Source organism: Microcebus murinus, chromosome 18 (genome assembly GCF_040939455.1).
Source record: "Microcebus murinus isolate Inina chromosome 18, M.murinus_Inina_mat1.0, whole genome shotgun sequence".
Classification (NCBI taxonomy): domain Eukaryota; kingdom Metazoa; phylum Chordata; class Mammalia; order Primates; family Cheirogaleidae; genus Microcebus; species Microcebus murinus.
This window is the reverse complement of record NC_134121.1, coordinates 50250139-50277878: the sequence shown is the minus strand read 5'-3', so window position 1 is coordinate 50277878 and position 27740 is coordinate 50250139. Positions and strand designations below refer to the sequence as shown.

Here is a 27740-nt window from a genome sequence, read left to right as displayed (position 1 = left end):
CAAAGGGTATGAACATATTACTAAGCCGCATTCCACTTCATACTCCATCAAAACCACAAGAGTATACTCATCACAACTTTATCTTAGACGTTGGTTAAACTTTTATTTTGGTCATATAAAAGTTGTAAAATAGTACCTTGTTTAAAAATTCTAAATATTAATAAAACAACATAAAGGTATAACACTTTTCTTTCACCAAGAGCATTTACATTTCTGTGACTTTTCAGAAGTCATTTCTTTAATCTTCCAGGACTTTTGTTTGTATATCTCCAAAATAAGAAGACCACATCAACTTCACTAGTTCTCAAAGAAGTGATGATTAAACAAAGAGGGACTATTTTTCACACATGAGACTGGCAAAATTTCAAGACTGACAGGTTCTAGAGATAGTGAGATTATAGGGACTAGGCATTATCATATATTGCTATGGGTTTGTGCATCTGAAACTATCTGACAATGCCTATTAAAATTGTAAGTATCCGTATCCCTTAACCTAGAAATCCATCTTTTTTTTTTTTTGAGACAGAGTCTCACTTTGTTGCCCAGGCTAGAGTGAGTGCCATGGCGGCAGCCTAGCTCACAGCAACCTCAAACTCCTGGGCTCAAGCGATCCTGCTGCCTCAGCCTCCCGAGTAGCTGGGACTACAGGCATGTGCCACCATGCCCAGCTAATTGTTTTTTTCTATATGTATTAGTTGGCCAATTAATTTCTTTCTATTTATAGTAGAGACGGGGTCTCGCTCTTGCTCAGGCTGGTTTCGAACTCCTGACCTCGAGCAATCCGCCCGCCTCAGCCTCCCAGAGTGCTAGGATTACAGGCGTGAGCCACCGCACCCGGCAGAAATCCATCTTTTAAGACTATCCTACAGAAACAAGGGCTAAAGTAATAAAGATTATATGTTTAATACAGGATGGTTTATAATGACAAACTAGAAAACTAGAACCACTTGAATACCCATTAACATGTGAATGGCTGAATAAATTACAGCACATCCACACTATGGACTATTAAGCAGGAATTGGAGCTAGTTTATTAATTTAGAAAGATATTCATGATCTATTGGTACATTAAAAAGCAACATGCTTTGTGATGATCACATAATTCTTTTTCAATTTTTAAAGGAAAAACTTTATAAGCATTTGTATTTATCACTACAGAGAAAGAAAGGTGCAAAAGATCTTTCTCATACAGCAAACTAATACCAATGATTTCTTCAGATGAGAGAAGGAGAAATTATTCCCTTCTTCATATTCCTCTACATTATTTGACATATTACTATTTGCTTACTAGGAAATAAATGTCCATAGATAGCACGGATTTTTTTCAAAGGAATATCATACTACATATCTCTCAAATTCTAATTAACTTCCAAAGCATATAATTCTATGAAGTGAGGTTCACCAAAAGGTCACTGAATCTCTAATGAATGGTTGAATTATGTTCAATACACCCCAGGAGTATGTAATATAGTTTTGTAAGGTTTACAACAAAAATTAGTAATACCTTTCTAAGTGTTGACACAAAGGAGTAAGTAGGAAAAAAATGAACTTATGTTAAACACCTCAGTGCCACCACCCCCAAATTCTGGATAAATGAAACATTATATTATTCAAATCACTGAGCTGTGTAAAAAATTCCACCAAGTAGGTGTGAGAATGTACACTGAACTCTTTCCTAGACTCATTCTAGTGAAATAACAATCACACACACAAAAAAATTCCTATGAGTATTCAAAGAGCAAGAATCTTATTAATCTGAATTTCCTGCCCAAAAGAAAACAGGAAAAAGCACTGCAGAGCATTCTACCCAGTCTCTTCTAAGAAAAATCTTCTGATCAAGGGAGAAAAACATGAAAGACAGCTCCATCCTTTTCAATGTATCCAAGTTTAACATTTTAATCAATGTGTGTTAACATTCCTTAAACATCTGCTCTTACTGGTTAAAACTACTCAGAGAAATTTAAAAGGACACATTATCAACATTGGGAAGTGATAAGAACCCCAACATTCATGGATAGGAGCAATGTTCACACGTACTCCTATCCTAGCAGGAAATTATCATCCAAATCAGTTACTAACCACCACACTAAGGTGTGTTTTTTAAAAATATCATAATCTCTTTTGAAATTAGGAAGAAAAAAAAAAAAAAATCAAACCTTAAACACTGCTCAGTTAAATAATTCAAAATTTCCAAAACAGAAGAGAGTCATTTTTAAACATACCATGCCTACAATCTTCATCAGCTTGCCCATAGTTTTTCTGCAAAATAAAAGATACAAGATAAAATTAAGTACTTCAAGGGCTGCTTTTAACAGAGATGTTATCAAAGAGAAGCTCAGCTTTGTTTCAAAGTTTAAAGAGGCAGGATTGCTTGAGCTCAGAAGTTCAAGATCAACCTGAGCAAGAGCGAGACCTTGTCTCTGCTAAAAATAGAAAAATTAGGCGGGTGTGGTGGCTGGTGCCTGTAGTCCCAGCTACTCGGAAGGCTGAAGCAGGAGGATGGCTTGAGCCCAGGAGTTTGAGGTTGTAGTAAGCTATGATGATGCCACTGCATTCTAGCTGGGGCAACAGAGCAAGACTATGTCTCCAAAAAAAGTTTAATCACTAATGTTATGAATTTAATATTCACAGAGCAAAGCTAACTCATGTGCTCTCTGAGGATTGCACAGGACTCTGCAAATTAACATCATAGTATACTTTCCTATGTGTATACTTTCCACTGACTCTACTCCTACTTCTCACCTTCTCTAACCTCAACTTGCCAGCACCTTCCTCAGCTTTACTGAGAAAACTAAAGCCTCCAGAAGAGAATTTTCACCATCACCACATCTACCTGCTCCCAGCACACATTCTGTCTTCCTTCCACCTGTTAACCAGATAAACTCTCCATGCTCCTTTCTAAAGTCAACTCTACCACTTGTACAGATCCCCTCTACCACCTACCCAAGAACAGCACTCCAGTAATCCTCCTCTATTTCTGCTTCCATCATTAATGTTGTGCTTTGATTGGTTCATTTCTATAAAGAAATATGCTGTTATTTCTCATATCTAAAAAACTCCTCTTGACTTCACCTCTCCCACTAGCTACCATTCCTTTTACTTTTCATTCTCCCCCCCCCACTTTTTTTTTGAGACAGAGTCTCACTTTGTTGCCCAAGCTAGAGTGAGCGCCGTGGCATCAGCCTAGCTCACAGCAACCTCAATCTCCTGGGCTCAAGCGATCCTCCTGCCTCAGCCTCCCGAGTAGCTGGGACTACAGGCATGCACCACCATGCCCGGCTAATTTTTTGTATATATATTTTTAGTTGGTCAATTAATTTCTTTCTATTTTTGGTAGACACGGGGTCTCACTCAGGCTGGTTTTGAACTCCCGACCTTGAGTAATCCACCCGCCTCAGCCTCCCAGAGTGCTAGGATTACAGGCGTGAGCCACCACGCCTGGCCTCTTTCCCCTTTTTTTTATTTTTGTACCTCTATGTGGCAAAAACTCCTCAAGAGTTATCTATTTTAATGTATTTCAATTCCTTCCCTCTAATTCTCTCTTAAGACCTCCTTAATCAGTCTTTCACCCACCACTCCAAGGAAGCTGCTGTCACTGAGGTCACCACTGACCTCCACTGTGTCCAGCTGGATGCAGAGTCTGCATTCACATGTACCTGTTTGGATACACTGCCACGTCTCTTTCCTTGGCCACTGACACTACTGAACATTCCTGCCTCTGATATACTTTCTTCCTGAGGCTAGCAGGGCACCTTACTCTCTTATTTTTCCTTTGCCTCAGGGGTTGCTCCTTGGGCTCCTTGCTGGTTCTTCCTCTTCTCTCCAACCTCTTTTTTTTTTTTGAGACAGAGTCTTGCTCTGTTGCCTGGACTAGAGTGCCATGGCGTCACCCTAGCTCACAGCAACCTCAAATTCCTGGGCTCAAGCGATCCTACTGCCTCAGCCTCCCGAGTAGCTGGGACTACAGGCATGCGCCACCATGCCCGGCTAACTTTTTCTATATATTTTTAGTTGGCCAACTAATTTCTTTCTATTTTTAATAGAGACAGGGTCTCACTCTTGCTCAGGCTGGTTTCGAACTCCTGACCTTGAGCAATCCTCCCACCTCGGCTTCCCAGAGTGCTAGGATTACAGGTGTGAGCCACCATGCTCAGCCTCTCTCCAATCTCTTAACAGCACAGTACCACAAGACTAAGTCCTTGGTCCTCTCCTCTTCTCTACCAACACTCATTCCCTTGGTGATTTTGCACAGACCCAAGACATTACATAGCACCTCTATGCCACAGACTCTCAATCTCCCTCTCCCAAACTCCACAGTGGCACACACAACTGCTTATTCAACATCTCCAGCTAGGTATCTGAATGGCATCTCAAACTCAATTATGTCCAAAACTGAGCTCCCAACCTCCCCCACAAAATTTGCTCCCCAGCTATACCCTTCTGACCTAAGCTAAAGAAAATTTCATTCTTCCAATTGCTCAGAAAAAAAAACATTGAGGTAAGTAATCATGACTGCTCTCTCTCATTCCCTGCATTCAATAAATTAGGAAACTTTATTACTTCTACCTTCAACTTATGAACCAGAACCTAGCTACTTCTCACTATCTCCATTGCTACCACTTTGGTCTGAGCCACTCTGGCCTGGATAATTCCAATAGTCTCCAAATTAGTCTTCTTGCACCTATTCTTATCTTTTTATAGTCTATTTTCAACACAAAAGTCAAACAATTCCTGTTAAATTAGATCATGCCATTTCTCTGCTCAAAGCCCTGCAATACCTCCCCACCTCACACAGAAAAAAAACCAAAGTCCTTACAATGATCTAAAGGGTCCCAAAGACCCTCTTATCTCTCCTCTTCAGGCACTCTACTTTAGCCACTCGGCCTCCTACCTGTTACTCAAACACAGCAGGCTTGCTTCTACCTCAGGGTCTTTGTACTGTCTGTTCCCTTTTTCTGTAATGTTCTTCCTCCAGATTTCCACATGGCTCATCCCCTTATCTCCTTCTTATCACCTTCTCAATGAGGCCTACCTTGACCAAACCCATCTTTAACCCACGTAATTTCAATCTCCCTTACCCTGTTCTCCTTTTCTCATGCAGCTACTACCTTTCCACAATCTATAGTGTTTATTATTTATAATGTCTATTGTTTATTGTCCATCCCCCTCCTAGAAAAAGCACCACAAAGGGAACATTCTCCTCCTTTTTCATCTAATACCAAGTACCTAAAACAGTGGATAGCACATAATATATACTCAATAAATATTTGTTGAATTAATGAATAATTTAAAATATTATAGAATAGTATAATTTTCAAGGTTCAAAAACATAGTTGCTTGCCATCAAAGATATTCAGCAATCACCAGCCACCTCATCACTTCAGCTCAGAATTAGCTGACGTGTATAGTTCCCACTCGGTGAAAAAGGCCATTTTACGGAGTTCAGTACTGGCTTATCAACAGTGTATACTTACCAGTTGCAAGAATGAGGCAATTCTATAAAGAAGACTCTCAATTTTGATGCGCTCTATCTCCAACGGACAAGGCCCCACAAAGTCTGCCATGGAGTACTGGCCGAGAGAAAGAAGGGCCTCTGTACAGTGCTTGAGGGCCATTTCATAGTCCTGCCTCTTAAGTGATTCACATGCTTGTTCACATGACTTTTCAGCTCTTCTGTCTTCCATGACTCAGGGACAAAAATCCTAAAGGCAGGGAGAAAGAACAAGAGAAGGTTTTAAAAACTTATTAATTATAAATTCTAGCCCCATTCCTATCTCAGCTGGCTTCATCATCTATCTGAATAGGTACCCTCAGCTAGCCTTTTGATCAAGGTCACAACTAAGTAGCAGCTACTGATGCTACAAAATCTATACTTCTCTTTGATATTTTATGAAGTCTTTACTAAGATAGATCCAAGCAAAATGCCAACCATAAGCCAGGATCATGCCAACAATAATACATCACATATATAAATGAGGCAAATCTGTAACTGAAACATGACTATGAATATTACAAAGAATACAACAAATCATAAAAGATTCCCTTTCTTTAGCCAAAGGTGCAGAAATGTTTCCTACCCAAACCTCCAAATTTCAGTTTCCCAATTTCAGTCTCACAATTCCATGACTGTGACTGCAGAAAATCAAAATGTATACCGTGCAGGGTTTTTTCCCACCAATTATAAAATGGCTAAAACTGCTTGACTGCCTATTAATTCAATTCAACAAACATTTCCTTAGGGCCAGGCCCTGTGCTAGCAGCAAAGATGGGGCATGTCATCACTGCTTTCAAGAAACTCAGATTCTAGTACAAGACGTAAAGTGCAAGTGAACAATTACAAAAAAAAGACTTATTCCATCCGCCTAAAAGCATGAGCTGATCTCAAAAGGTGAATAGGAGTTCACCACATACATGACAGGGAGAGCAAATTCAAGCTTTTCAGAGAGATGAGTTCAAGCGAAATCACCAAGGAAGAAGATACACAGCTTAAACCCAAGGTGCGTGAGAGGAGTGGGAGGAGCTATGAATGACCTCAAATGCCACAGCAAGAGGCAAAGGCTTTATTCCAGACAATGGAACAGATGGAAAGTGTTTGAATAAAGAAAGAACTTATCAAATATAAGTCCTATGAAGATCTGGTTAGAAGGGGAAGAAACTGCGGGCTTGCCACAGAGGAAGAAATGGCAGGCATTGACATTAATGACACCACTAAAATCGTCCAAATAAGACACAGTGAGAGTTTACTCATAGCTTCTCCCTAGCTATATCACTGGTATGGCAAGAGCAAAAAACCTGGACAGAAAAGACCTAAAATCCTTTGACCTGACATTCATAATATTGCTTCAAAAGGTTACCCTTGCTGACCCCTCGTCACCATGTCTGTCAAACTTGTAGACTGCTTTTCTTGCCTACATCCACCTTATTCACTCTCCTGCTCTTCTCTACCTTCCACCTTACCAACTGGCCTCGAGGTACTTATTTGTCCCTTCTACCTCTCTGCAGCCTACATACATGCTCTGTGCCAGCCTCCCCAGCTTTGATAATGACACACTGGTTCTGCCCTCTCCTAGCTGTTCTGTAGCCATCTGCTGCCTATACACTGCCATGCAAGATGAAGGGAGAAAGGCATTGATGGGCAGCCAACAGACAGCAGCAGTGAGACAAGATGACAGACGTCAGAAAAGGTCTAAGCCCCTTCAGCCTTTAAGATCCTTAGTCTATTAAAAAATGAAGAAAGAGCTAAGGTATGGGATAAGGAAGGAGTTCAAAAAGTTCAAAAATAGTATTTGCTAGCATTTGTTCAATATGAGTGATATATATTAATACATGGGGTACAAAATAATATTCTCTATTTTTCTCAGTTTGGAATTTTTAATTAAAAAAACACAAAACATGGCTTAAAATTATAACATATTTTAAAGGTTTACATTTAACAAATTAACACTCTTAATATAAAAAATGAAATCTGGCCGGGCCCAGTGGCTCACACCTATAATGCTAGCACTCTGGGCGGCCAAAGCAGGAGAATCATTTGAGCTCAGGGGTCTGACACCAGCCTGAGCAAGAGCGAGACCTTGTCACTGCCAAAAATAGAAAAATGAGCCAGGCGTGGTGGCATACACCTATAGTCCCAGCTACTCAGAAGGCTGAAGCAGGAGGATTGCTTGAGCCCAGGAGTTTGAGGTTGCAGTGAACTATAATGACACCACTGCACTCTACACAGGACAACAGAGTGACTCTGTCTTAAAAAAAAAAAAAAAAAAAAAATGAAACCTAATTATGTTATTACCAAGATAACCCAGCCGGGCATGGTGGCTCACACCTGTAATCCTAGCACTCTGGGAGGCTGAGGCCGACAGATTGTTTAAGTTCAGGAGTTCAAGACCAGCCTGAGCAAGGAGGAGACACCAGCTCTACTAAAAAAATAGAAAGAAATTAGCTAGACAACTAAAAATATATATATGTAAAAAAAAAAAAATTAGCTGGGCATGGTGGTGCATGCCTGTAGTCCCAGCTACTAGGGAAGCTGATGCAGGAGGAAAGCTTGGACCCAGGAGTTTGAGGTTGCTGTGAGTTAGGCTGACGCCATGGCACTCTAGCCCAGGCAAGAGAGCAAGACTCTGTCTCAAAAAAAAAAACCAAAAAAAAAAAACAAGATAACCCAACAAATATTAAGAGTACCGCATCCCTGGTCTTTACATGGCCTCCCTTTAAACTTCCTCAGCTTTCTTTCAGTAGGCTATAATTCCTAGTTTGATCTAAGGGGATTTAAATATTTATGTCATAGTTGGTACTTATGCTCCTTATACAAACATGTATTGATATGGGTGAAATCAATTATCAAGCAAAAATAAAAAATAATGATTTCTGTATTACTATAGTGACTTTGGATATCAGACATAAGAATGGCATTACAAAATAATTACTAACTTATGATACAGACCAGATGTAAAATATCAACAGTACTGACATTTTGGGCTGGATAATTTTTTGTTCTGGGGGGATGTCCTGTGCATTGTAGGATGTTTAGCAGTACCCCTAGACTCTACCCATTAGATGCCAGTAGCACATTCCCAGACTGGTGACAACCAAAAATCTTTCCAGACATTTGTAAATGTCCCGGGGGGCGGTGGGGGAGGGTGGGAACTGCCCTAGTTGAGAACTACTGATAAATACAAGCATACACTGCTTGCCAGATAACAGCAATACTAGATACAAAAACCCATGGATACCAGGGGCCCTAGGATTAGCAAATCTTCCATACAAACTCCCAGCCCACATCTGGACAAGTTAAAAGAAGTAGTAAGAAAAGAAAAGCTAATCATGCACAAGCTAAAATCTTTCCTTGGGAAAGAGTGTAATACAGTGATCCAGAGCTCAGGCAAGGAGTCAGAGCATCTGTGTTCAGAATTCACCAGCCACATCATCACTCACCAGCTACATGGCCCAGAGCAAGTGACTTAACATTGAGTATCTCAACTTGCTCACCTCTAATAAGAAGATAACTAATACCTACCTCCTAGGGTTATTTGAAGGATTAAGTGAAATAATACATGTAAAGCACTTTAAAAAAATGGCTGGTGCATAAGTCCTCAATAAGTGTTAGCTATTATTTCCCTAAAATTTCAGATTTTCAATTTATACAAAGTTGAAACTATTTTATTGCTCTAAATATACAATACTGTATAGAAAATAAAATATTCTATGTAACTACTTTATCTACTTAACAGAGGAATTGTTTTCACCTATTTTCTCCAAATCAATAAACTGGTAATAATTATGCAATAGCCATTGGAAAAATAAGCACATTTGTATGTCTTGCTCTGGACATAACACCCAGATCCCATGGCAGACACTGACTAAGCTGGGTCTCTAAGAATCTCTCCCATGAGGGCAAAGAGATCCAGGGAATGGAAGTCATTGAAGCTGAGTCACACCAAGGTAGGAATGTAGGAAGAAAGACAACATTCAACCACTGCTGAGGTCCACCCCTACCTGCTTTGATTCTTTCTCTTCCTATTAAAAATTATCCAACTTTTACCAAAAGAATATAAAACACTGTAATTTCCTGCAAACTTCTATCCCTGTGGGGAACAATTTACTTAGAGGATGTTACTTCACAGGCAAGAAAACTGAAATCAGAAACCAAGACTCTAATCCAAATCCATTAACTCCTCTGATCTGCTCCTGACCTATAAAAAGAGACTAATACCATGCAATGGACATTAGCTGTTTTGCCACCCAGTACCCACTCCCTTTCCTGGTAATAAAAGCCCATAATTTCCCTTTGAGAATTCACCTTTCCCCAACTCTTAGTCCACATGGTTCCTTAAGAGCTAACTCCACCAGGCCCCAGGGGTGGCATGTAACACAAAATGGGCAATCTAAGCCTCACCCCCTAACATGGGATTGGCTAAGCATAGGACATATGATCACATAAAAGCCAATGAGACACCAAGAGATTTTTGCTAAGACTTCTGGGAAAAAGACAGATGCTCTTTCCTGCTGAATCTAAATTCTTAGAAGCTACAGAGGATGAATATACTGTGGCCATTTTTCTGACAGTGTCAGCAACTGAAGTCTACACAGGAAAAGGCAGAGTTGATTTATGGGGAGAAATTAAATATCACCATTTTAATTCTGGAACAAGGGTTAAAGACTAATTTCCTACAGAGTGAGACTCCGTCTCAAAAAAAAAAAAAAAAAGACTAATTCCCTACATAGTTCTGCATTATAAAAGTATACTTATGCTAATAACGACAATGCTAGTGATTTTAGCACTTTAAAAAGTATTAAAAAAACACACAAACCTGAGCCAGTTATCTCCTTAGTTAAGCAAAAGTCCTGTGTGTGCCCAAAACTAAGGAGTATAATAATTAGCACCATCTCTCCATAAAGTAACATTTGTACCCTGCCACAAAAGTCAACTTTATGAAAACATGCCCATCCAAAAGTTTCTTTACACTTTTCAAGAGTAGAAACTTGTTTTAAAATCAATCTACCTTAGCACAATCCAACAAAAGAACAAAATTGATAAATTGGACTTTACCAAAATTAAACATTTTTGTACTATGAAAGACACTGTTAAAAGAATGAAAAGAAAAGGGGGAAAATACTTGCAAATCACATATCCAAAAGAGGACTTGGATCTGAATATATAAAGAACTCTCTCCCACATGGTCTAGCAGTTACAAGGAATAAAACATTGAAAAGAATATTTAAAATTTTAAAATTAAAAAACTAATAATAAAAAAAGAACTCTCAAATCTCAACAATAAAAAAAATCCAATTAAAAGCTAGGTGAAAGATTTCAATAGACACTCCACAAAGAGGATATAATGATAGCAAATAAGTACAAGAAAAGATGTTCAATGTCACTAGCCATTAGAGATATGCAAATTAAAGCCATGATTAAATATGACTATCTATTAGAATGGCTAAATTAAAAATATTGATAACATTAAGTAATACAGAGTAAGTGGAACTCTCATACATTGGTAGTAGGAATAGAAAGTGGTACAACCACTTGGAAAAAGGATCTGCAGCTTCTTATAAAGTCAAATATGCACTACACTATGTGACCCAACAATTCCTTTCATCCCTCAGACAGCTACCATATAAAAATGAAAATTACGCCGGGTGCGGTGGCTCATGCCTGTAATCCTAGCATTCTGGGAGGCCGAGGTGGGCGGATTGCTCGAGGTCAGGAGTTCGAAACCAGCCTGAGCAAGAGCGAGACCCCGTCTCTACTATAAATAGAAAGAAATTAATTGGCCAACTAATATATATAGAAAAAATTAGCCGGGCATAGTGGTGCATGCCTGTAGTCCCAGCTACTCGGGAGGCTGAGGCAGAAGGATTGCTTGAGCCCAGGAGTTTGAGGTTGCTGTGAGCTAGGCTGACGCCAAGGCACTCACTCTAGCCTGGGCAACAAAGCGAGACTCTTGTCTAGAAAAAAATGAAAATTATATTCATACAAAAACCTGCACATAAACATTCATAATAGTTGTATTCATAATTGCTAAAAGCTGTAAAAAACTCAAATGTCCTTTAATGAGTGAATGGATAAACCATGGTACCTCTATATGATGGAAAACTACTCAGCAATAAAAAAAGAATAAGTTTTCAATACATGCAATAACATGGATAAATCTCAAAAACATTATGCTAAGTAAAAGAACCCAGTCTCAAAAGTTTTCATCCTGTATGATTCCATTTATATGATATTTTCAAAAAGATAAAACTACAGGAATGAAGAACAGATCAGTGGTTGCCAGGGATTATTAGTTGGGGAGGGATAACTATAAAACGATAGCATTAGGGAGTTTTTGCAGTGATGATACTGTGTCCTGATTATGGTGATGGCTGCACAAACTATACAAGCATTAAATTAATAAAACTAAACCAAAAGAAAGTCAATATTACTACATGTTAATTTTTAAACAAATTTTTAAAAATTACTTTTAAAATATTAACCTGAACATCATAATTGACATGGTTTTTAAAAGCTGAAAAGAAGTAGACACAGAAGGATAAGTATATTGTTAATTAATGGAAAACTCATGCATTTTCCTTCTTACATGTGTAGGTTTTAGAGGCAAGAATGGAGCCTCAGGAGAAACGTCTCCAAATGGAACAATCACTGAGTTCATTTGGAATAAAATGTAGGATACTTTTGAAGAATTCCATCATAGCTAAACAGTTGGTCCAGGACCAAAAGTAAATGTTGGAAGAAAAATGAAATCAATAGTGTACCACAGTGGTGGCCAGCAAAATGGCCTGGACTAAGACATTTTCAGTAACAGATAAAAGGCATCATTCTCTGAACCTCTCTCTGTGAGAGAATGTGAGCAACCACTAGACCACCATGAAATCAAGTCATGAAATGTACTTTTATTAAAATATCAGTTATATTCCTTAACTTCTTTTATTAATGTAGTCATGATATTTGATCTCAGAAGACATAAATCATTTTTTTGGTTAGAGACTGACTTTACAAAACAAAAATTGTGATCAATAGCAAGAGCCTATTATAGTAACTAAAATTTCTTCAATCTAGTCAAGATGATTTCTGCATTTCTGTCTTATACATTTGTCTCTATTAGGAAAAAAATTATCTATCTCATAATTAACTTAGGTGGAATGAATCAGACTGCATTTGTAAAGGTTTTAGAAGACTTAAGAGTTATGCTAAACATTACCACTAGGCTCCTTTGACAGAAATTACTATCAATAACATTCATAATTGGTTCTTGGTCAGATCTCAAAATATCTTTACTTATTAGACTATTTAAACAATAAAACTTAAAAGACAAATATAACAAAATACCTAAATTTCTTTATATAACAAAACAAAAATTTAAATGAGAAGACATGCTAGAAAAAATTAGGGATCCACATTTTTTTTAAAGTTAGTAATTTGCCTATAATCTTTCTAACACATTATTATTTTCCCTGTGGAAACTCCATTATCATCCTGAAACAAGACTATAATAGCAAGTAAATGTACTGGGACAAAAGAAAGGAAAGCCAGATTGATACGTTATTAAAATAACCTACATGGGTACAATGGTTCACACCTGTAATCCAACCCAGCACTTTGGTAGGCTGAGACGGGAAGACTGCTTGAGGCCAGAAGTTGTAGACTAGCCTGGGCAACATAGTCAGACTCTGTCTCTACAAAAAAAAGCATGCACCTGTAGTCCCAGCTACTTGGGAGCTAAGGCAGGAGGATTGCTTAAGCCTAGGAGCTCCGGTTACAATGAACTATGATCACGCTACTGTATTCCAGCCTGGATAACAGAGCCAGACCCCGTCTCTTGAAAAAAACATTTTAAGAAAATTAAAATAAAAATTTAAAAATAATCACGATCTACCCCAGAGTAACAAAGAAAGCGTATCAGAACATGCCTCTTCCTACTCACTAAGCAGCAAGATCTAGGTAAGATGGTGTGGCTAAAGCGTGTCATGCTTCCTTGGGGAGGAAAAAAGTTAAGAAACATTACTTTAGAGATGGCACAATGGCTCCAAAATGCCTGTAAAATAACATCGAAGCTCATTACCAGATATCCAGGCCACCACAAACTGGCTACATCCTAACTTTCCCACCACCCCCAACACAGGTCCCAAGTACAGAGTCAGACTCTGACAGTAGTGTTTCCTCCTTCCAGAACATCCTTTCCTCTCCTCCCTCTCGACCTAAATACTACCCAGCTTTTAATGAACACTTTAAGACCTACCTCTCTAAGATGTTATCCTCCCAAAGCCACCATTACTTCCTATAAAATTATCTGGCCTCTTAATCATCTATTATCTTGGATTAACTATATCATGTAAGATGCCTTATCTGCCCAACACAACTACCTTATTAAAAAAAGAGTCCATTTTACAACATCTTTATCCCCATGACAACCATTCAATTCACTAAAACCATTCAATAAACACTTTTAATTAAATTTCCCAAAGAGATGACCTAAAATAACCTAAATGCCAAGCATTCCAAGAACTGTCCTGTACCAAATTCAGTTCTCATTAGCGTGCCAAGTCATAAAGAAGAATGTTGTATTAGCTTTAAATTCACCTGCTTTTATCCAAAACTAGAATTTGTGATGATTCTATGGGATATCCAGGCAAAAAATTCTAGGAAGTAGTTTTATTTATTGTACTGTACTTAATATTCAGCCAAACTTGCATTCTCCTCTAAAACAAAATCACTGACTAAGCAAGAACAGAAACTAAACCTAAGGAGAAGAAAACCAGAAAAGAAACTATGATCATCAACCATATTCTATTTTGAATAATCATTTTCATAAAGAGGTAAATTCTCCTAAATTCCAGAATAAATGGAATTCAATATAAAGTAAAATGTTTCAAAATGTTTCACATAAAAGAAATATCCAGATGGACCTTCTACCATCTGTTTTAGTGACAAAAATAATAAAAACAAGAAAAACCAAATTTTTTTAAAAATTGTATCAACAGCTAAAATTGAGATTTTTTTTTCATCTATTACTTTGATTTTTCCTGACCCATTTTTCAGAATTGCCAGCAATTCTAAGCCTTCTTAGTTTCAATAATTCCAAATTATTTCTTAAAATGTTTGAGCCTCCTCCCAAATCATTTAACAGGCTTATTAATTAATAAGGATATGAAGAAACAAAAAACCCGTACTTAACAAGCAAGCAAATTATACTAAAATATTGAGTCCTATAGGCCGGGCACGGTGGCTCACACCTATAATCCTAGCACTCTGGGCTGAGGTGGGTGGATCGCTCAAAGTCAGGAGTTCAAAACCAGCCTGAGCAGGAGTAAGCCCTCGTCTCTACAAAAACAGAAAGAAATTAATTGGCCAACTAATATATACAGAAAAAAATTAGCCAGGCATGGTGGCACATGCCTGTAGTCCCAGCTACTCAGGAGGCTGAGGCAGAAGGATTGCTTGAGCCTAGGAGTTTGAAGTTTCTGTGAGCAGCACTCTAGCTGGGGTAATAGGGCGAGACTCTGCCTCAAAAAAAAAAAAAAAAGATTGAGTCCTAGAAAAGGTTACTTCTTGCCAAGAAAATTTTATTATTGTAAAACATGTTCTATTCTTTGTATTTCTTCATTTTTCCTTCCAGATTATCTGTGTAGACATATAATCATATCATAATCCAAAACAGTGAGCTTTTTAAATAAGAGATAATTCAAATATAAAAGAGCCAACTGCATAATTAAAACGAAAGCACACTACCACCACCTCCATCACCCCCTTATAGGCTGTCTTCAATATCCCAACAGATTATATCCTGAAACTATATTTTCAAATCAGATTTTGAACTCAGACTTTTCTACAGAAACAGTGTTAAGAATAGGGGTTAGTGGGAAGATATGAAGTGACAAAAGCAAGTTACAAAATAATATATACAGTATAATTCCATTTTGTAAATAAAAACAAGCAGATTAAATAATATAGTTCATAATCTTATTTTTGTAAAACATGTAAGTATTGAGTATTTTGCGTTAAAAACAACACGAAAGATAAGAAACATCAACAGTCTAATCATGAGGAAAACATCAGACAAACCCAAACAGGGCCTTTCTATTAAATACCTAATACTCCTAAAAAATTACCATGAAAAACAAAGTAAGAAACTATCACAGCCCAGAAAAGACTAAGAAGACACAACAACTCCCTTCAATGTGGGATTCTGGATATATTCTGGAACAGAAAAAGGATATTAATGGAAAAATTGGTGAAATCCAAATAAAGTCTGAAAATTAATTAACAGTAATGTAACAATGATGGTTTCTTAGATTTGACAAATGTGCCATGGAAATGTAAGATGCTAATAATGGCAGAAACTGGGTAAAAATTATAGAAGAACTCTGACCTACATTTGCAACTTTCTTGTATATCTAAAATTCTGAAATTAAAAGGTGATTACAAAAATAAAAGTGGATATCTCTGGGTGGTGGGATTACAGTTTTTTTATTCATCTGTATAATTTTCAACAGGCAATAAATTTCATTGTCATGGAAAACAAAGACTTGTTCTCAGAAGACTTAAGTTAATTTGCTCAAACACACAAAGTTGAGGCAGCTCAGGAATTCAGGAGTTAATTCTATTTCTCTTCATTCTGGACCCTATGCAGAGACCTAGGAGCACACTCCACTAAACCATTTAACTCTCTTAACTTGAAAATACACAAAGTTTAAAGTCACCAAATTACTTTTGCTTGACCATTTGTTTCAATGTAATTGATGTGGAGAGAGGAAACAGATGAAACAACATTGATAGCTGTTTAAGTTGGACAATGGGTACACTGGGATTGATTATACTCTTCTTTCTCCTTTTGTATGTCTGAAAATTTCCATAATAAAAAAATTTTAATTAAAAAATAAAGTCTTGGGCAGGGCACAGTGGCTCATGCTTGTAATCCTAGTACTCTGGGAGGCCGAGGCGGGAAGATTGCTCAAGGTCAGGAGTTCCAAGCCAGCCTGAGCAAGAGTGAGACCCCGTCTCCACTATAAATAGAAAAAAATTAATTGGCCAACTAATATATATAGAAAAAATTAGCCAGATATGGTGGCGCATGCCTGTAGTCCCAGCTACTCGGGAGGCTGAGGCAGAAGGATTGCTTAAGCCCAGGAGTTTGAGGTTGCTGTGAGCTAGGCTGACACCACAGCACTCTCTCTAGCCTAGGCAACAAAGCGACACTCTGTCTCAAAAAACAACAACAACAAAAAATAAAGTCTTCAATCTCCAACACAAACTATGCCACTTCTAGCTCTCTATTGAGAGCTGCTGCCTGGGCAAGGAAACACCACAGCTAAGAACCTTCAGTATTTCTCAGTGTGAGGGAACGAAGAAAGTCCTGGACTAGGAATCTGGAAGCTTTCATCTTGGTGGTGCTTTAATTAACTGTGAGACCTCATTGATTTCCCTAACTCCTTGGGGCCCCAAACTTCCTTAGCTGTTGCCCCAATAAATCTCTAAAGTTCCTCCTAGGATTAAAATTCTGATTTCAACTTTCTACAAGCTCCTTAAACAACAAAATAAATACCAAGTTCACCTTTATTCTAAACTCCTCAGACTCGTTCTTCCTCCAGACTTTCCTATTCTTTTTTATTTTGAGAGAGAGTCCCACTTTGTTGCCCAGGCTAGAGTGAGTGCCATGGCGTCAGCCTAGCTCACAGCAACCTCAATCTCCTGAGCTCAAGTGATCTTCCTGCCTCAGCCTCCCAAGTAGCTGGGACTACAGGCGTGCACCACCATGCCCGGCTAATTTTTTGTATATATGTTAGTTGGCCAATTAATTTCTTTCTATTTATAGTAGAGACAGGGTCTTGCTCTTGCTCAGGCTGGTTTCGAACTCCTGACCTTGAAGGATCCGATCCGCCCACCTCGGCCTCCCAGAGTGCTGGGATTACAGGCTTGAGCCACCCCGCCCGGCCTAGACTTTCCTATTCTTAGTGTCCCATTCTTCTAGCCACCCAACCATAAAAACCACAACCTCATCTCTGACTTGAGATAAAGAACTAACCATTCCCCCTCTATCCTAACCCACTAACGAGTCACTACATCTTACCATTCAGCCTCCAAAATATCTCTTGAATCCATCACCTCCTTTCCAAGGCCACCAATTCAACTCAAGCCCTTATCATCCCTCAGTTAGACTATTACCATGAACCCAACTAAAGTCCCTGTCTCTAAATTCTCCTCCCTACAATCCATCATACTCATCCTTAGTCTGACATTTAACACTGTCCAAAACCCAGTCCTGGCTGGGCGTGGTGGCTCACGCCTGTAATCCTAGCACTTTGGGAGGCCGAGGCGGGCGGATTGCTCAAGGTCAGGAGTTCGAAACCAGCCTGAGCGAGACCCCGTCTCTACCAAAAATAGAAATAAATTAATTGACCAACTAAAAATATATATACAAAAAATTAGCTGGGCATGGTGGCGCATGCCTATAGTCCCAGCTACTCGGGAGGCTGAGGCAGTAGGATCGCTGAGCCCCGGAGATTGAGGTTGCTGTGAGCCAGGCTGACGCCACGGCACTCACTCTAGCCTGGGCAACAAAGTGAGACTCTGTCTCAAAAAAAAAAAAAAAAACCCAGTCCTGATCTATTGGCTGCCTCACCTTCCATTACGTTCCTTTATTTATCCCAGGACCCAGGTAATGTGGATATGTGGTTTCCTAACATCCATGTGTCTGACACAACCCCAGACTTTCCTCTAGAATGCCCTCTTCTTTCCATTGCTTCTCATCTACATGGTGGTATGATTTAAATGCCACCTCTTCAGTTGAAGCAAGGGGTCAACTGATATCCCCAAGGGGTCAGTATCATTCCCTCCATTTAATCCCCAAGCATCTATATGGACCCCTTTTATAGCACCTATCAAATTCCTATCAGTCCTTTCATTTTTTGGTGCCCCTCTTCTTTCAACTAGATGATTAGTTCCTTGTCAATGGGAGCAATGTTTCATTCATCTTTGCATCCCTCGGATCACAGCTTCTCACTCTGGTAGGCCCTGAGTGAGTTAAAGATGTACTGAACAGTAGAGGTCTTCTCAGCCCTCTAATCAGCCACAAAGAGACAACAGAAGCCAGAACCCCCGATTGGTCAAGGCTCAAGCAATCTCAACCAGTCTCCTGCTTTAACCCAGTACACACCATGATGATAACTTGAGAACCACTCAGAGGACACAGTGGATGCCCAATAAATACACGCTGAATTGAATCTTAGAATAATAATCCATCTGTTCCCCTTCAATCACTATCCCCAAAATCACTTACCATTTACACCAAACTTTCATATGAACATTTTTACTGAACATGTTCTCGTTACCTTTTTTAAACAACCTATCTATTAGCTGGTTATATTTCCCTTACCATCCAAAGCCCACAACGATAGTTAATTGCATAACACAGTAAAAGATACGAATAAACAATTCACCATGGGCCAGGCGCGGTGGCTCACACCTGTAATCCTAGCACTCTGGGAGGCTGAGGCGGGCAGATTGCTCCAGGTCAGGAGTTCGAAACCAACCTGAGCAAGAGCAAGACCCCATCTCTACTATAAAAAGAAAGAAATTAATTGGCCTAATATATACATATATATATAGAAAAATATATAGAGAGAAAAATATATATAAATATAGTAATATATATACTAAATATATTAATATATATAGAAAAAATTAGCCGGGCATAGTGGTGCATGCCTGTAGTCCCAGCTACTCAGGAGGCTGAGGCAGTAGGATCCCTTGAGCCCAGGAGTCTGAGGTTGCTGTGAGCTAGGCTGATGCCACAGCACTCACTCTAGCCTGGGCAACAGAGTAAGACTCTGTCTCAAAAAAAAAAAAAGAAAGTACCACTACACACAGCAAAAAGAGGGGTTCCAGGACACAAGCCTGATACAGTCTCAGGTAGAGAACCACTCCTCCTTTCTACTGCTCACTTTGTTCTTGACTGAGATTTTTCATGCTCCTTTGTCATGATGACTTATGACTACCCCTGACCCCAGTTTTTCAAGGACCAGCAAACCACCTCAATTGGTCTTCTGATCATCCCCATGAACCTATGGGAAACAAATCATGCAAAACAAGCATATTCTCAAGAAATAAAGAACCTCGACAACCACGTATTACTTTAACAATCAGCAAGTAGCCAAGCCCAAGTTTCACAGTAAACCCTCAAAGTACATAGCATTTCCACATTAAAATCTCTGCGATGCTCACAGCCAATCTGCTGACTCAGCAGTGGACAGTATCACTTAAAAGGCCATTATGGGCTGAGCACATAGCACATGGGAAATAGGAAGGAGCAAAAAGAGGTGCCCATACCCCCTTTTTAAGAACAATTTCTGGGCTGGGCATGGTGGCTCATGCCTGTAATCCTAGTACTCTGGGAGGCCAAGGCAGGAGGATCGTTTGAACTCAGGAGTTCAAGACCAGCCTGAGGAAGAGTGAGACCCCGTGTCCACTAAAAATAGAAAGAAATTAATTGGCTAACTAAAAATATATAGAAAAAATTAGCCAGGCATGGTGGTGCATGCCTGTAGTCTCAGCTACTCAGGAGGCTGAGGCAGGAGGATCGCTTGAGCCTAGGAGTTTGAGGTTGCTGTGAGCTAGGCTGATGCCATGGCACTCTAGCCCGGGCAACAGAGATAGACTTTGTCTCAAAAAAAAAAAAAAAAAAAAAAAGGCCATTATGGACTCATGGACAAATCAAAGAACTAGGGTTCAGGAGACCTGGGTACGGTTAAAAAACAAAAACTAAAAACAAAAAACAAAAAAACAGAGCGAGAAAGTTGGTTGGTTTTTGGTTTTGTTTTGTTTTGTTTTCCTAACTACAAAGATCACAAAGCTAAAAACTCTATCTTAAGGCCGGGCGAGGTGGCTCACGCCTGTAATCCTAGCACTCCGGGAGGCCGAGGCGGGCGGATTGCTCGAGGTCAGGAGTTCGAAACCAGCCTGAGCAAGAGCAAGACCCCGTCTCTACTATAAATAGAAAGAAATTAATTGGCCAACTAATATATATAGAAAAAATCAGCCGGGCACGGTGGCGCATGCCTGTAGTCCCAGCTACTTGGGAGGCTGAGGCAGGAGGACTGCTTGAGCCCAGGAGTTTGAGGTTGCTGTGAGCTAGGCTGACGCCACGGCACTCACTCTAGCCTGGGCAACAAAGTGAGACCCTGTCTCAAAAAAAAAAAAAAAAAAAAAAAACTCTATCTTAAACCAGACAGGTAAAAAGCAACTAGTGATATTCCTGTAAATCTTACCCAGCCAGAGTTCAAAAAGCATGATGGCAAGTCGTTTTATTAAGAGCTGAAACCTTTTGTAGATGAAGATGTCTAACAAAGACTAATACTGAAAAATATATCAATAATTTTAGCACTGATGGCCCACAAGGACAATATAAAAAGTCTTCCAATTTTTTTGTCTATAGTATTACCATTTTCTAAGTTTAATAATGAAAGACCAAGATACTATAATGGACCAAGATGATTAATTACTGTGAAATAATACTCAAGACTAAATTGTCTTTAATTAGCAGGCATTTCAGCAAAAGATAAATAATCTGAAGTACTAGTAGAACAGATGGAAGTAGCATAATCATTAAGGGAAAAGTCCAACCTTTTGCTTCTATTGATATGTTCAGATCCTCAAAAATGCAGATATACAGAGTCATTCATGACACTATATACATAACAGGAAAAATAATTCAACACTTACCCAAGTTCATCAGAGCACAAGGTGATTATCACTCAAGAATGTTGACACAAAAACTGAAGGACCTCTCAAATTCCAATCACAAGTTGAGCCCCTATGTATTAAAAGTTACTCATTCTGAACTAAAGTGGAAGATTAACCTACCCTCACTTCTCTTCAAACAAACTAGTCCAACAAAGCAGCAGGCAGTCTCTTCAGTGTCTGTTCATCATCCAGTCTGTTCCAAAAGTAGCCAATTCGGGCAGGACCATTTCACAACAGCCCTACATCACTCCACCCTGTCCCACCTCAGCCTTTCTAGACAGACATTCTTGCCTAGATTAAGTCTCTTTTATCTCTTTTTCAGGCAACACCACGTTCTTGTTTTCTAAACAAGGATCTCCTAATCCTTACTCACCTGCAGTTCACTGCACTGGGTATCACCCAAATAGCCCATCAGAGCTCTTTATAATTTCTGAAAGAGACAGAAGAAAGTCTTTAAGTACATAGTAGAAAACACCATTCACGGATACATCAGTTCTCAAGCATTCGTGTCCAATATCCACAGTAGTTCAATAAAATGTAACACAACAGCACTGGACAAAAAGTCCTGAGATAAGTGTCCAAAGATAAAAAGCTTAGTTTAATGTTGCTAATACTGAGCTATGTGACCTTGAATAGGTCACTTAATTTCTCTAGGCCTAAATTTCCTCATCTAGAAAATAAGTCACTTAGACTAGCTAGAAATAGCAAAGCACAGGCTTTCCAGAAAGAACACCAGCTCCACTATTTTAGTGGTCTTGTGATAATTACATTAGGTAGTTTACATTGTGAATTGTTATGAAAATTAAAGGGGCTCATGAGTTATAAAAAGCCTATAGTAAATATACTGTGAAGCTTATCATAAAATTCAACAGATGGTAACTTATTATCACCATTATCCACCCCCAGCCCTAAGATTATATGAATTCAATTCACAAATATTCCCTTAAAAGATCAACAAACCAATACTTTACCAACCTAACAAGAGAATTAACTGTTTTAGTGCTTAACTCATAATATGATTAAAGTTACCTTACACTGATAGAAGTTTAAAATTATCACTATTACTTAACATCACAGGAAATAGGAACAGAACAGTCCCTGCACAACTTCCAAACTCTGGTTCAATGACCATGCCTTTCCTGACATCTCACTTTACTTTCACTACTGCCAGAGTATCTCAAGAATAGAGAAGTCTTCCAAAAGCTAATGGACACCCAGCTGTTTACCACAGTCAGCTCAGGGGAGCAGGACTAAAGATGGGGGAAGGAGAAAAAAGGATTTTTTACCTTGTTTACTTCATATACTTAAGTATTGCTCAAATTTGTTTACTATAAGCATGCATGAGTTTTGCATAAAAGTAAATAATTTTTCCAACCTTATTAGTTAAACATATTGCTTACTGACAGGAAAATCATGTTACACACCACAAGGAGAATTTTCAAACAAAAAGACAAATTCAGCTGTACCAAAAACACCTAAAATATGGCACATAAATAATAAAAATCACAAACATTCACACTTGAGAATGCTTTGGTCAAAAATATGCCACGCACTCTTTGAAGAATCACCTAATAATGAATTAGGTTCTTTTTTGTTCAAAAGCAAGATGAATGTATAAGCTCTGGTTTTACCAGACAACTTCCTGCACTCACTTGGAGAAACCGACCCAGTACAATTTACAAGAGTAAACAAGCTGGTATGACTGTTGGTATTAAGTTAAAAAACTTTCAATTTATTTTAGATAATTGAAAGCTTAACAAAATAATTTTTATACTACATATTTCAATAAATATTCTTCATATTATATTTATAATAATCTTTTTTAAAAGACAAATATTAACTCTACTAGATTCAGGATTACTCAAAAGCATTATCCCAGCCACCCTCAAAGTGACAAGACCACACTATAATTTATGCTTCTTCTCCTCAATGTTATAGAATTAATCCTGACTACACCCATCAACTGAAACGAACTATAAACTGGAGTGGCCACACTCTCCACACATATCATACTTCTCTTCTAGAAAACATTTCAAAATATTACTTAGAAATCCAATTACATTTGTGCATACATTTACCTAAGTTTATAAAAATGAACCCTAATAATTTGCTTATAATTTTTAAAATAGTTCCTCTCCCTGTCTTAGACAACTATTGCTGATAAACTTGGCCCAAAATCTTTGATACACTGGAACAAGCAAAGGACCTTATTTCCTGTACTGGGCCTGTATTTGAATCTTAAATATATTCTGACAGACAATTATAGACTAATCTGCATTCAATATTAATGCCAAGCCTACTGTTTAAACAAAAAACACAGACACATTTATGAGATATGGTCTACTTACTTGTAGGTCCCTCTGTACTATTCTTAGCCTTTCATGAATATGCTGTAGATTTTTAAATTGCACAAGGCCCTTTACAAGTAGAAATTATTTCTCCTGCTGTTTTGGCATCATTGCCCTTTCTAATGAAAACTGGACGGTCCATAAATATATACAGACTTTAAGACAATGTATTTGAATATTTATGGTATTAGAAAATAAAAAGTCTTCCTAACTATTTCAAAAATCAAGTTTACCAGCTGATAGAGGTAGTTACTGACTCCCAAAAACTATAGCCTTACCTAAAAATAGTGCCCAACTTTCCAGCCAAAAGGACAAACTAAAAAAGCTATGTCTTTATTCAGCTCAAAGACACAGACTTCTACTTCACCACAACCTCCAATACTATGCTATTTCCCATTTTAGAATACTTTGTGTAACAAATTGTTTGGTGGCCAACCACTAACTTCACTTTGAAATGAATACTAATACTTCACATGGTCTGCATGTGTGAAAACTGTGGAAAATGTCTTAACAAAATCCAGGCCAAACAACACTTGTCATACAAGATTACCTACTTCTAAATATTCAATTTTAAACTACAAATTAATATCTCCATCAGCAAAAAGCAGATCACTAGTTCCTTTCCACAAAGTTATCTTTCAAAAAACAAGATAAAAAGTTCAAATTAGGAGGTCTAAAGCATGAATATGCCTCTGTCTGCAAACTGAAAATAAATTTTAAAATCCACATTTGCTCTGCCAAAAATAAAAATAACAATTCTATGTAATACACATAAACACTGCTGAGTTTCAAACACAAGCAAATGTGGCATGTGCATCTACAAAAGATTTTGGTTTATGTCCACCTTCCTTTCCCAAGTTTTTGTTTTTAAGGCAAAATGTCAATTGTATGCCTCAATCTAGAAAAAAAAATAAAGTACAGCTCATTCTTCTTAAACAGATGTTGTGATAGATATGAAAAGTTTGTGAGAGGATTTCAAAATCCAAGGGCCCAGATGTGTTTAAAAAAAAAACTGTAATAACCAATTAATAACCCATAACTACTTACATTTTACATTTACATTTTATATACAAGAAATCATAGTAAAATGTTTAAAGTTGAGAGAAACGCTTGTGAAAAATGCAAAATTAGCAAACTTCCCTCCCTCTCCTTAGCACAGAATACTAACTTCACAAATATTATATCAATAATATCCTTTAAATCCAAAGCATTACAAGTTCAATTAAATAAAACACTTTGAATCACACACATGTGATCAGAAAAAAATGACAAACTAGTCTCATCCCTAATAAGCTATACAGAACTCAATATCCTCATTTTTATTTCAAAATAATTATTAGACAACTACTACTCCATTTCTCAGAAAATAAAAGCAGGAGTGATTGACTTGCCTAAAATAATTCTTTCCAATAGAAAGGGTATACTTTACAAGAGTCCCACAAACCATGGACACATAAAATACATATACATGATTACTAATACACTAAATGTAGGGTAAGTGATAGGTACCAAAACACAGATAAAATTAAGACATCCAATTAAAGTTACACAAGGAAATTTGAATAGGAAAACTATAATTACTCCCTGTGAAGATACTGATCAAGGATAGCTACAAATAACATTTGGCTCTGGATAAAGTTCCACTATTTTTGAGTATGTTGGAGCCACTAAAAAGATTGGTACATTGAACATACTTTTATGTTCTAAATCCAGCCCTGCCCATACACCCATTGACTGAGTGATATATTTGGAAGATAAAGATGGCCCCATCAAATTAGTTTCAGCCTTACCCTGAAGAGTTGATTAAAATAAAGAAGGAATAAGAGGAAATCATTTTTAACTGCAGTCTCACCTTACACATCTCACCAGCACTGTAGTTCATTAGTGATCAATTACTTCATCCAATTCCTGAGACAAATAGAAAAGATGTGTCTATACAATACCAGTAATAGACTTTATCAGTAGCAAAGACTTTATCAGTCTGAAGTGAAGGGACATCTAAATTTCAAATGGAAAAAGTTACAAAAATGGTACAGTATGCAGCTTTGCAAATGTCTGTTTTCTTTAGCTTACAATGAAAAAAATTTCTTTCAGTGAGATATAATAAATTATAAAATGCTCTTAAAATCAAAAACATAATAAAGTCATCTTTTTCAACACTGACTGACCTTACTTACAAAAAAAGAAATGGAGAAGAAACCTCATAAACATGAGATTAAAAAAGGGCAAAATTAAGAACTAAGCAAGGCAACTCCTCCCTCCTTCCCCCGCTCCAGGAATCCACTGTCTCTGGAGTTATACTTTTTATCATATTAATGATTTGCCTGAAAAGTTTAAGTTGTGAGGGAGAAGGAATGACAATTTTTGAGTTGCAAACAAAACCTGAGGATCCCAATTCAGGAAGAATCAGAAGACACTGACTTCAAACCTTGTCTGAAGGATCCTCAGCAAAGGAAAGAGTGCAGAGGGCTCAAATAATTTGGGGGAGAGGAATCAAAGTTCCCTTACAGTTTGGGGGAGACTAGTCTCTGAACCCTTGAAAAGGGGACCCCTAAAGGAATCTCCAGGAAGAGATAGTCGTTCTTTATTTTTGTTGATGTGCTCCTGGGCCAAAGACCATTTCCCGAGGAGGGGGCGGGAAAGGGGGGAAGAAAGTGAATCTTAGGCAGAGAGCCCTCCGCGGGGGAGGGAGGGGGCGCACCCCTGACCCACTTTTCCAGACGCCTACCCTCCGGCCCCCGCCCCACGCGGCAGAAGTCCGAGTCCTGAGGGGGGAATCGAGCGGGGCGTGGGAGGCCCGCACGCTCCCCACCCCCAGCCGCGACCCGGAGGAGGGGAGCGTGCAAGGAGGCTCGACTTCCCCTCCTAGAGCGCCCCGGGCTGGAGAAACCTCTCACAGGCTCCCGGCTATGGCGTGCAAGGCCCCCCCCCAGCCTGGGCCCAGGGCGCCGCGGCCCCCTGCGTAGGGGAAGGGGGCTGAGGAGGGGAAGAAGCTGTAAACAGCCCCAGCGTCCGGGCCTCGCCTCGAAGAGCCCCGCTTCCCAGGCCCCGCCGCGGGCCGCCCGGGCCCCCAGCCCGCCCCGGGGCCGCCCCGCCCGGGGCCCAGGACACCGGAGGGGAGTCAGGTCCCCTCCCCGGAGGGCTCCGACAGCTCGCGAAGCGGCCCCAGCAGCAGAGGAGGGGGAAGTCAGGACTTACCTGTCATTACTTTCTACGCCATCTTGGATCCACTTGTCAACGTCCCCACAAAGCATTATGGGTAAGAAAGAGCCTTTAAAGTGACTCCCCCTCGGCCCCCGACTCCCGCCTCCCGCCGCCGGCGCCGCCCCCTCCGGCCGCGCCTCCCGCCCGGAAAGTTGCCCCGGGTGGCCGGCCGGCCCGGGCGCCCGCAGCCCGGCCCCCTCCCCTCCTCCCGGCTGTTGGCATTTAAAATTCAGCCCCGCTGGGAAAATGTGGCTTTGGGTTTTTCTCTTTTTCTCCTGGCCCTGGCCTCCCTTCCCCCCACCGCCGGCCTCCACGCCCGTCCCTTTTGCCCCGCCGCCCTCCTGCCCTGGCAGGCACCCCACGTCTGCATTTAATCAGCCGAGGTTTCCCTGCCGCTGGCGGCGGAGAGCTGCTCATTGATTTATTTGTGCGCATGGATGTGAGTGTTGTTGCTCCAGATCCCGGTGCGCGGCGGGCTCCGGCGGCCCCGCTTCCCGCGCCCTGGCAGCCCGGGGTCGCAGTCAGGCCCCGCGCGGGGCTCCGCGAGCCCGGCCGCCCTGCGCTCCGCTCCCGCATCCGGGGCAGAACGGTGCTCTGCCAGGGCACAGCACTCCAGGGCCGTGGGGCCCCGGGAACTGGGCGGACGCCGTGTCCCCTAGTCAGCCAGCCTCAAAGCACGATTTAAAAAAGAAAGAAAGAAAGGAAAAGAATAAGCCAAATGCAACTTTTTACCCCTTGTTTACTCGGCCTCCCGCTGCCTCCTCCTCTCGCTTGGTAACTTGATCCGCGACCCTCTAGGTGGGGACCCCTCCCCTAGGAATGCGGGCTCCGCCGGATCCACCCTGTTAGAGTCCGGGCTGCGGACTGTGACTTCCCGGGGCAGGTAACTCGGGGGCGCCGGCTGCGGGCTCGGGGCGGGGCGCGGAGGCGCGCCAGGGCTCGGGGGAGGG

At 39.8% G+C, this 27740-nt stretch overlaps 1 protein-coding gene across 4 annotated transcripts in view; it reads right to left on the bottom strand.

The window, feature by feature from the left end:
• Positions 1–26857, bottom strand: part of HELZ (helicase with zinc finger) — a 146619-nt gene extending 119762 nt beyond the window's left edge. For all 4 annotated transcript variants that reach the window (XM_020281207.2, XM_012747422.3, XM_012747423.3 and 1 more), the window contains exons 1-5: positions 26785–26857; positions 25439–25494; positions 21612–21668; positions 5475–5702; positions 2223–2259 (exon numbers count right to left, since the gene is read on the bottom strand). In XM_020281207.2, the coding sequence (XP_020136796.1) occupies positions 2223–2259; positions 5475–5684 (247 nt within the window). In that variant the 5' untranslated portion in view covers positions 5685–5702; positions 21612–21668; positions 25439–25494; positions 26785–26857. The remainder of the gene's footprint in view (positions 1–2222; positions 2260–5474; positions 5703–21611; positions 21669–25438; positions 25495–26784) is intronic.
• Between the last annotated feature and the right edge of the window lie 883 nt (positions 26858–27740).